The 11706-nt window shown below is 36.1% G+C and overlaps 1 protein-coding gene across 1 annotated transcript in view; it reads right to left on the bottom strand.

Annotated features, from left to right (window-relative positions):
- Window positions 1-9288, bottom strand: part of LOC103607125 (ERC protein 2-like) — a gene marked incomplete at its 3' end in the record, with an annotated part of 29582 nt that extends 20294 nt beyond the window's left edge. Inside the window, exon 1 of the mRNA XM_008591665.1 lies at window positions 9033-9288. Within this exon, the coding sequence (XP_008589887.1) occupies window positions 9033-9146 (114 nt within the window). The remainder of the gene's footprint in view (window positions 1-9032) is intronic.
- Window positions 9289-11706: the final 2418 nt, after the last annotated feature.

Genomic DNA, 11706 nt, shown 5'->3' with positions numbered 1-11706 from the left:
ATGTGGGATCCGAACCCTCGGCGGGAGCACCGCCACACTCCCAAGCGGCGCACTGTAGCAGTGCGCCATCGGGCCAGCCCCTAAATTATAATTTTTGATCAATCCTACATAATAAAAGCACATTATTGAAAACATGAAAATTTGGCGGGGGGGGGAGAAAAGAGAAAAAAATCCTGTGTAATCTCCCAACCCACAATAAATGTTAACATTTTGGTACTATTTTTTCCCCAAGCTTTTATTCCACATTGATAAATATAACCTTTATATATTAAAAATATTAAGTCTCTAACTACTATAAACCTGAAAAATACATTTCCTAGTTGGTAATTTTATAGTTCTGTTCTTACTGAAGGTAATCAAAGTTATTGATCATATTCTTTATAATACTTTTCTTTATTTTTTAATGGCAGCTTTATTAAGATATAATACATATACCATAAAATCCACCCTTTTAAATTGTTCAATTCAGTGGTTTGTGCAATCATCACCACTAATTCCACAACATCTTCATCACCCAAAAGCCCTGCACCCATTAGCAGTAACTCCTCCTCCTCGCATCCCCTTCCCCGCCCCCCCACCCCCCCGTTCCTGGCCAATCACTCACCTACTTTCTGTCTCTACTTTGCCTACATAGGACATTTCATATTAATGGAATCATATACTATGTGGCCTTTTAAGAGTGGTTTCTTCCACCTAGCATAGTGTTTTCAAGATTCATCCATATTATAGCATACATCAGTCCTTCACTATTTTTTATCACCAAGCAATAATCCACTGTACGGATATACCATATTTTGTTTCTTCATATATCAGATGATGGATATTTGGGTTATGTTAGATTGTTAGCTATTATAAATAATGGTGACATGAGCATTTGTGTACAGGTTTTTGTGAGGACTTATGTTTTCAATTCTGTTGGAGTGGAATTTCTGGGCCATGTGGTAACTCTATTTTTAACATTTTCAGGAACAGTCAGACAATTTTCCAAATTGGACTGCATCATTTGACATTTCCACCATCAATAAATTAGAGTTCCAATTCTTCCACATCTTCCCCAACACTAGCTATTGTCTGTCTCTTTATTTTAGCCATTCTAGTGGGGAAGAAGTTGTACCTAATTGTGGAATTTTCCAAATTGGACTGCATCATTTGACATTTCCACCATCAATAAATTAGAGTTCCAATTTTTCCACATCTTCCCCAACACTAGCTATTGTCTGTCTCTTTATTTTAGCCATTCTAGTGGGGAAGAAGTTGTACCTAATTGTGCTTTTGGTTTGCATTTCCCTAATGGCAAATGATCTTTTATGCCCTAATGATCTTTTTATGCCCTTATTGGCCGTTTGTATGTCTTCTCTGGAGAAATGGCTATTCAAATCCCTTGCCCAATTTTTAATTGGGTTACTTGTCTTTTTATTGTTTAGTTGTTCTTCCTTTATTTTTAAATGAACATTTTAATTAAAGTATAATATACATAAAAAAGAATCCAAATCATAGGTTCTCAGCATGATGAATTATGACTAAATAAACACACTGGGCACATGCCAACAAGGTCATAAAATAGATATTACCTGTACTCCAGAAGTTTCCTTCCTGGTCCTCCCACCTCCTGCAAATTAACCAGATATCTAATACCACTGATTAATTTTGCCTGTTTTTGGAATACGTATAAACAGAATCATAATGTATATTTTCTTTGGTGTCTGGCTTCTTTCAACATCATTTTATGGGTGGTATTCAATCATGTTGTTGCATATAGTAATAGCTTGGTCCTTGTCATTGCCTTATAGCATTTCGTTGTATAAATATTCCACTATTTATTTATACACTCTACTATTGAAGGCTATTTCATTTCTTTCAAGTTTTTGGTTATTCTACATTTAGTTATGTTTCGTACCTTTCCGTTTTAATTAGGTTTTACAAAACCATTGTTAATATTTGCTCTTAGATATTTTGGGTTTTTTAATACCATCCTAAGTAATATTGTCTTCTAGATTTCATTTTATAATTGTTTGTAACTAGTATATAGAAATAAGATTCATTTTTAAATACTGACCAGCCATTTGGCTTAATACATTTACTAATCTAATAGGTTATATACAGATTCGTGGAGATTTTCTACATACACAATTAAGGTGCCTGTGAATAAAAATGATTTTCTTTCTTCCTTTCTAATAACCGTACCTAGGATGCCCAGACCATTGTTGAATACAAGTAACGGTGACAGGCATTCTTATCTTCTTCCTTATATCACAGCAAAAGCCTTCACATTTTACTGTGACATATGATATTTGCTATAGCTTTCTTGTAGCTACCCCTTACCACATTAAGAAAATCCTCCACTTTTAATCTGAGTTTCTTAAAAGCTTTTGGGAGGTGGGGATAAATGGATGTTGCATTGATCAAATGCTTCTTCTGCAATTATTTCAACTGTATTATTTTTTCTCCATATTCCTGCTAATGTGGTGAATAATAATGATTGATATCCAAATTAGTCCAAATTTGCATTCTTAAAATAAACACAATTTGGTCATGTCATTTATTTGTCATTGGATTCTGTTTGCTAGGATATTTTATTATCAATGTTTATTCAAGAGATCGCTTATAATTTTCCTGTCTTGCAACATCTTTGTTGAGCATTAATTTGAAGCTTATGCTGGCCTCAGAAAACAAGATGGGAAGTACTCCCTCTTTTTCTGTTCCAGAAGAGTTTCTGTACAATTAATTTAATTTCTTCATCAAACATTTGATACAATGCCCTGAAGAAGTCATCTGGGCCCACAGTTTTTTTGTTTGGTTTGAGTTTGGGGGTTTTTTGTTTGGTTGGTTTGGTGGTAAGATTTTAAATTACAGAATTATTTTCTTTAATATATAGGACTACTCAGATATTTTATTTCTTCTCATACAGTTTTACAAGTTACATTTTTAAAATAATTTATCCATTTATCTAAAGTTTCAACTTTATTATTATAAAGTTGTTAATAAAATTCTCTCCTATTTTTCATGTTAATAACACTTATAGTGATGCCCCCCTTTTGTTCCTAATATTGGTTATTTGTGTTGTCTCTACTTTTCTCAATGATTTTAAGCAGGATTTGGCATTTTTGTTAATTTAGTCAAAGAATCAGCACATGGCTTTGATGTTCCTATCTAGTATACAAGTATGTCTGTTTTCTATTTCATTAATTTCAGTTTTTATCTTTTTTATTTCTTTCCCCTACTTTCTTATGGTTTAATTTGATCTTCCACTGCTTTGAAACTTAATGTTTTTGTTTCAATCAAACTGAGCTATCTGCTCTGCTCCAGAGACTCATTATTAAAGGAGACTTTTTAGCCTCCTTACCTTTGTTCTTATGGTTCCCACTGCTTCTAAACCCTACTTCCCTTTATCAAAATCATTTGAAATCAAATTTTCAAGGCTATCCTCTAATGCCACTTCCACCAAGGAGCATTCCATGCCCCTCTCTTATTTGACATCCTCTGAGTCTCCACAGCCCATTTTACCCTTCTTAGATCACTTTTACAACCAGGCTACAAACTTCCTCCCTCTAGCTCCTTAAAGACTGAGAGCCCAGTTTTTCTGAAAGGCCCACCATAACACAATGCACAAAATAGCTGCTCAGTAAACACTAGTGTTTGTGATTCAACTTCCATAGTTACATGTACACATACTAACCCAGTTAACTGCAGGAATTATCGACTAGCACTTCAGTCAAACACTTAGAGTCAAACAAATCATAAGATTTTGGCCAAAAAAGGAAAGAAGTCTCTCTCTTTTTATTTTTTTTTTAAATCTTACTTGCTTCTAAATGGCAATGATATATCATTCAGAGCTAACATTTAACTAGACATTTTGCTTTTTTTGGCCATCACTTAAAACCCACAATTTTTCCCCTTATTTTAGGAAAATAGTTAAATGGGACAAAGTGTGTGTTTTCGTGTTTGTTTTTTTTTTCCTCAAGTTGAAAGATGAGAAGATGAAGAAATTTCCCCCCCCCAAAAAAAGGAATAAGCTAAAGGATAATTCTGGTATCATAAATGCACATTAAAAACACAGGGCTTTTCAAGTTTAAACAAGTTATCACTCCACTCTGTTAAAAAGATTTCTGGGCAAGACTTAAAGTGAAAGGGAAAAACAGGGCATATGTTGGCTATAGGTGCACATCAGAGCCCTCTTTGGAGGTCTGATAACACATACATGTAAAAAGGATGAGTCTTGACTTATAGTACAAAGTACAGCTCTGTGCCTTTCCAAAAACATCAAACAGGCCTCTTCAGCTCTCATGAGCTGCCTCTACCTGTTTTATGATGCAAACCTAAGTGCACAATTTCCAAAGTAAGTATTGAAAGAAAAACCAGTTGAACCTATGGGCCATCTTTACTAAAAGCGGACAGGAGGAGTAGAGAGTGCAAGAGCTTTGGGAAGAAACTTACGTTCAAATCTCAGCTGCCAGACAACTAGCTGTAGGACCTTGGGCAGGTTGCGTACTCTCTCTAAACCACAGCTTTCTCATCTGTGAAGTGGGGATAATTATGCCTATTCACATATTTACTGCACGTCAAATGCCTAGACCCTATGTGTGGTAGTTGTGTTCCTGTCACTGGTGGTGCAGGTAGCATTTTTGTTGGTGGTGCTGTTATTATTTTTTAATAACCACAAAAGAAGAAGGGGTCCATTCTTTATGGTCTAAAAGCCACCATAATGTCTTGACTAGAAAAACTAGGCTTGGCACAAATTTTTTATAAACACAGCATACTGGGAGAAAAAATAACTCTAAGTAAGACCCAAACAAGTAACAGTCCCAAAGATGAATGAAATAAACCTAGGTGGACCCTAGAGCCCATGAAAACACAGCAGCCACTTCTTAGTGTCTCTGACCAGATCCTAGGATTCAAATAAGTTCACAAGGGGCATCAGGCTGTGCTCAATGGCCTAGGTTTGGATTTAAACTCTCTCCATTCCTAGTTGTATGACCTTGGGAAAGTTGCCACGTAGTAGCACTTAACTTCACAATGCTCCATTATATCTCTTCCATATCTTGTGGAACTGGACCAAACAGCAAGATACCTTTAAAGGGAAACTAAACCCAACTATAGGTGAGCTCTATGCAAAAGAGCAGTCATATGCCTGAACACAAAGACAGGGTATAGTCTTTAGTTTTAATAACAAAAAATCAACCTCTCCACTGAAGTTGCACCTGAATGCAAAGTCATATTCTTCCACCAACACCACAACTACACTTCAGCAACTTAGTCAAGCTCAAAAGATTGCTTATTACTTGGTTCCAATAAAAAACCCTGGTGGGGACAAATGTTACTCAAGAGAAACCACTCATGGCACACAAGTGCAACCTCAGTGGGGAGGTTGATTTTTTTAAGCTAGGGAACTCCATGCATATTCTTTCCAACCTAGGATATTAAATTTGAAGTGAAGTTTTATGCTCCATCTCTTATTGTTACTCTAGGGTTGGTTAGTTTTTTGCATTTTTTTTAAAAAACACAACATTCTTCCTGCCCTCCTGCTGTGATTATTGAAGCTGCTGCAGTGGTCTTGTTCAGATAGGCAGGGAGAGGCTGTCTAAAAATAGAGCTCACATGAAGGAAGCCACTATAAGAGACGGAATAAGAGAAAATGAGATCCGCTAATATATTTTGAACCCCTGTATCAAGCTAGGTCTAAAGCAATACCCATGTTTTTTTTCAAGTTAAGTGAGCCAATAAATTTCCTTTTGGTTTTAGCCACTCTAGATTAGATTTTCATTCACTTAGAAGTTCTAGCTAACAAAGAAAAAAGTTTTTGAGATTATCTGACAAGTACTGCCATTAGTGTCATTCATTTTCTTAAAAAAAAAAAAAAAACTGGGTGCAGCTTTATGAATGAACCCAAGAAAGTGAAACTTTTGGACATCATGTTCATGTCATATCAAATTTATAAGAAAAATAGGTTACACATTCTTTTCAAGGAATTAACATTAAGGAGAGAAAAAAGAGAAAACAAGCATTTTAACTGCCATTCTATTAACAGTTCTCCATAAGAGCAGAACAGAGGAGCTTAGTAAAAAATCTTTAGACATGAAAGCAAGAAAAGAAGGAGTGTCACAACATCTACAAGAAACTAATTTTTCTGAGCAACACACACAATGTTCTAAGTGCAAACCTGGAACATACCTGCCAGACCAAATCAGGATCAAAATTAAAACTTGGTGCTTCCTGCAAGAAGATAAATTACAAATATTTTTATCCATTTTGTTCTGTTCATATTCATTCAGGTGACTTTACCCCCTGGCTCAACTTGCTGGCAGGAGACATGACGTCTGCAAGAGAACTGCCCCCCAATTTGATGCAGGCAGATGGCCTTCCCCAACGCTCATCCCACAGAGACATATTTTCATAACTCTAAAAGTCCAGAGATCTTTTAGAACTACCAGACTGTGGTTCTAAATAGTGCTTGAATTTAGGCAAGATTTTACAGAATTTCACAACAAACGCCTTTCTCGAGTTGATGCAAAGTATATATGAATCTGAAGTTCACCCTCAGTTTCTCTAAGAAGCAAGGGATAAGCAGGAGTAAGTTCAGAGCCCTAATTTATGTCATCTCCCTGAAACTAGGGCCAATTTACTCTAAGATCTTTTTAACTTTACATTTTGCCAAGACACTAGATGACATTGATGATTACTCAATGCTCATACACGGCAGGGTCTCAAGTTCCACCCACCAGGTTTAAAAGTCAGATCTATTTGGTAGTTAACTCTAAGGCCTGTACATTATGGATTTCCAATATTCCCTCCGATTTCACAGGGGTGTGATGTACAAAATCGGATGAGATCACAGCCTCCATCATTAGCTACACACACGGCCAGAGAGATGACCCTCCACCAGTTGCCTCCATAACTCAATTTAGGTACTTTGAGTACAGATGTTAACGGGACCCAGACTTCTAAGATGACAAGACAGAAGGCAGTGCTTTCGTAAATGAACAGGCATCCAAAAAGACAACAGAAAAATTCCAGGCTCAGTTCCCTGACAAATATATTGATTTTCATTTGTCCTAAAAATACATTCTTATGCCTACAAATCAGCATCACTGGAATCCATAAAAAAGAAACAAAAAAAACTTCCAGGCTCAATTTAATGAAAAATCATGTTTAGACATGCGAAATGTTTTTTTTTAACATGATTTTTAAATCCACAAAATCATGTTTTTTATGCCTTCCCACGTAGACAGCCTAAATAAGTGTTTTTATTTGCTTTTTGTTTGTTTGTTTTATAATAAAACATAATGCTAGAAACAGCAAATTAGAATCAAACAGATTTTCTCCTTAAAAAGTCACCAGAAAGTACCAATTGCCTTTGCGTACAGACATTTACCAAGAAAATACCCACCACATTAGGAGAGATGTCTCTCTTGGTTTCTCCAAAGATTTCTGGAACTAACTCTTTTAAAAAATAATAATAATAATAATAATTTAGAAATAGATTATATAACATCCTTTTCTCCATTACTATTTGTGCTGAGTACTGGGAAGGTGGGTGTGGAGGTTATATATATATATATATATATATATATATATATCTCAAGTGTTTTGTCCTTTTTTCCTCTTTTTTTAAAAAATAAATTTTTTAAAAAGCCTTAACAAAATTTTGTATCTGGTTCCAATGTGAAGTGAGGATGAAATCTCATTTAGGAACCACTGCCCCCCAAGTGTAGAATGTTGTTTCTCTTCAAAATAAGTTAAAATTACATAAATTCAAAACAATTGATGAGTCAGGATTAACAATTATTTTTTAATCCTATTGGTATTTGGATTCTTTAATGATAGTTTTCAAGCCAATGTGCTGCAAATACATTATGAGTGCTTTGACTCATGTAACCTCATTTTGGGGACATATATTTTTAAAGCAAATGTTCTACATTATTTCCACAAAAATCCACTTGGATGAAGACATTGTCACTGACTAGAAAAAAAAATTTTCAAGTCAGAATTGTACATGCTAAGAATTTAATAGCTCATATTAGTTTCTTTTCCCCCCAAGACTTGGGAATTTTTTGGCAGATTATTCAAAATCATGTGCTGCAAGAAAGAAAAAAAATCAGTATACTATCAGCAAGCTTCAGAATTCTCTTGTGGGCTGATGGTGATCAGCAAATTCCCTGAGTGTTAAATTCAACTGTGGAATTTTCAGTTTGCATACATCTTTGTTATAAATTTCTTTTCTTAATGGAACAATTTAAATAAATAATTATTTATTCTTAAGATAAATATGTGACTATTTGCTTCCTTCTGGCAAAAACTGGACGTAAAAAGACTTCAAATATTTAGATACTGGAAAAGCAATTCAGTTTCATTTAGGTCTGCTTCTAAATCATAGACCATGGTTTGGCCATCATCATTTACTTCATTATTACTTAAATGCCCTAAATCCACCCAGAAGGATTTTTATATTCCTTTAAATAGTGTATCTATTTGCTCCACAGCTAAATAGGATACTTTGTGAGCACTTTATAAATTATTATTACTTGCAGACTTGGTTAAGAGAAAATACTGGAGTTGAAAGAAAGTATTAATTTTTGAAAAGTAAATTTTGCTGATAGCATGATTTTCATTATTTAACAACTCCACTGCATATAAAATAACTTCCCTTTGAAAAATCCTAGTCTCTCAAAGGTGTCTTTTCATTGTAACATGAACGGGGGAAAGAAGAATTATTCTAGCTTTAGAAATTTACTTTTAATGCACACACAAAATCTCCCTTAGGGTTAAAGGCACTGGCCATGCTCTGGAAATGAACCCAGCTCTCTTCGGCCAAGGGATACTTGAGCCCTTTATTCTTTTGGCCAGAAAAGACATCCTAATTAAAGGGTAATAAATTAAACAAACCCAGGAAGCAGAAAAGATCCAGAAGCAAAGCACCCACCAGGGTGCCTCGTGAAATAAACACGAGGTTTATTTCATATGTTTATCTTGGGCACCATCACGCTAGAACAAACTCCCGAGGCACAACAGTTTTGACAAATGTGCACAGCTCCTACCTTCATTTCAATGACAGTCTGGAGAGCCTTCGTCTTGGCTGGCTCCGGTTGAAGTTGGCTTCTTCGGTGCAATTCCTGCGGAGGAACACGATAGAAATAAGCTTGACGACTCATCCTCCCGTTACACCATGACCTTTACACAGGTACCACACAGCCCACCGGGTGCAGCTTCCCTGTGCACAGACACCAACAAGCCACAGGTGCCTCTTCCCCCACACTCTTTAGCATCCCTCCTGCCTGAAGCCTGCGTTCCGGTGAAAAGCTCCTGGCACATGCGCTATTTCTGAAACTTCCATCAATAATTAATGTCAACTGTGACAAAGCCAGCAAGTAATCATAGTCCAAATACTGTTCAACACTGGGGCTGATGCCCAGCCATCAAATCATAATTTACTAAATTACATTACTCTGTGCTCCCAATACAAACACAGCAAGGAAACAGAGGAAAGAAAATGACTAACGTGGTTGCAAATCCACTGCATGCATGGCATTTTGCTACCGAGGTAGGTTTGAAATGAGCAATTTAAAACCATTTCAGTACAACTGTGTGACTTTCTGGAGTGATCTGATGAAACACTGTGAATCTCTTGTTTCTGAATTTACAGTTTCAGTCCTTGTTCAAAATCACATCTGTGGGAGATATATTTACGTATCATGATGCCAAGAAATTAAAATTGGCATTAATATCAACAGTGTTAAAGGAAAGACAAAAATGGTTAAAGCCAGATGTGGACCCTAGACTTCCTAGAATAAGGATGAACATTTCTTTTGGTAAAAAGCAAACAACATAATTACAATTTTAAGCTTAAAGGCTCACTTTTTGCATGCCTCCCCTGAAAAGATCAGTTCTGCAAGACTTCGAAAAGTTGCCTTGGCAGAAGAGAAAAGATAAAGATGAGGTTTGTTCAGTTCACACTTTGATTTTCTTGATAACTTCCAACAGTTTTATGAAAGTAGGCAAGGGCAGGAGAAAACTAAAGTGCTCACTATGTCTACATTGATGATACAGGTCACCTATGGAATAATTTCATTAAGATTTATTTCTATTTCCAGAAAAATCAATTTAGATTCAAAATAGAGTAGTTCTAGGCTTTTAGGACCACTGGACCAAAAACATTTAAGTTTAAAAAAAAAAAAAAACTTGGGAAGTGGGAAAGAGGACCAATACAATGTTTAGCTCTTTTAGTAATGGCATTTAAAATTAACTGTACCGGTACCACTACCATTTACTATCACCGCTATTTCATAAAGATAGGACATATTAATGTGAAAATTGTCAGAAGAATCAAATCCCACAATAAAATATGGTCCTATTCAGGATAAGGTAAGCAGACAACCTTTCACCCACACCCTACTAACTTGTTCTTATTTGCCAGTGGCCCAAGAAATCTTGGCCATGAACCATGGTACACACATCCAGGTACCAGCACTGAGGAATCACTGCTACAGCTCAGGGCTGGGGGACTGAGAAGCATATTTTTTTTCTCACAGACATCACTGGCACAAATCAGCAATCCTGTGTGAAACTACTTCTCAGCCTCCAGTTAGGAACTGCACTTCCTTATCATTCAAAATGCTCTCATATCAGTTAGGACTTTTCCCCCCTAACATATCCCTGGAAGGGATGAAGTCGAGTTATTACTGAACCTATTTCATGAATGGAGAAACAGAAGAAATCCTGTGTCCTCTTGGAAGCCCTGGACTGCCATAGACTGGCAACACTGGACATTTTGAGGCTCCTAGGAGATGGCAGAGGTTTTCTGAAGGAACGAGTATAGATAGCTGTTTTTTACTGAGTATCTACAGTGTCTCAGGCATTGCTTTCGAGCCTCAGCACTACCAAATGAAAAAGATGGCCTGTGTGGTGAGTCCATGGGCTGTTAGTAAATGTTTAACAACCAGTATCCATCATGGCCAACTTCAAGCTACCCAAAGTGGCATCACTGGATGCAGAGTTGGAAGAGAGGCACAATAGCACCTCATTGTATACTACTTTCTGCCACATAGACATAATAGATGTAATGAGCTCAAGATCCTAGGTAATAGTAAAATGTAATACAAAATTAGGAAATTATGAGTTTTTAATGTAATTTATTTAATCGTGAGTTTGTATATTTAACTTGTAATGGTTGTTGGAACAAGTTTCCAATATTTGGTTTTCATGGGTCAGTACAATTCCATTCCAGCCCACCACTGGGTAAATACCATGAGGACTTCAACCTCCAAAAAAGCTACTTAGCCCTCAACATTACTTCCCTGATTACTGGAGTTCACTGGATGAATAAAATCTCAAAGATGAGAAAACCAAAAGTCAGTTACTTTTCAGAGTTGCTGTATAGAAGAAATATATTTCACAGGTCACCAGTTCTGGTACCAGGTGGCATGGAAATCATCTTTAAAAAGAGCCAAGAATGAGGCTGGCCGGTTAGCTTAGTTGGTTAGCGTGCAGTGTTATAAAACCAAGGTCAAGGGTTCGGATCCCCATACTTGCCAGACACTGGGGGGAAAAAAAAAAAACGAAATTCATGATAATTTCATACCATAGCCAATCTCAGTGCCAGAATAAAAATTGCAAGATAATGTGAGGAAAGAAGTTAAGTTTAATACAAAACAAGTAAAAATAATTAAGAAAAAACTAAGCAACACAGTGAAAATAAAAACCATAGGGTAAAGA

This window comes from Galeopterus variegatus, unplaced genomic scaffold (genome assembly GCF_000696425.1).
Source record: "Galeopterus variegatus unplaced genomic scaffold, G_variegatus-3.0.2 Scaffold7145, whole genome shotgun sequence".
NCBI lineage: Eukaryota > Metazoa > Chordata > Mammalia > Dermoptera > Cynocephalidae > Galeopterus > Galeopterus variegatus.
The sequence above is the reverse complement of the archived record's forward strand: the minus strand, read 5'-3'. Positions and strand labels throughout refer to the sequence as shown.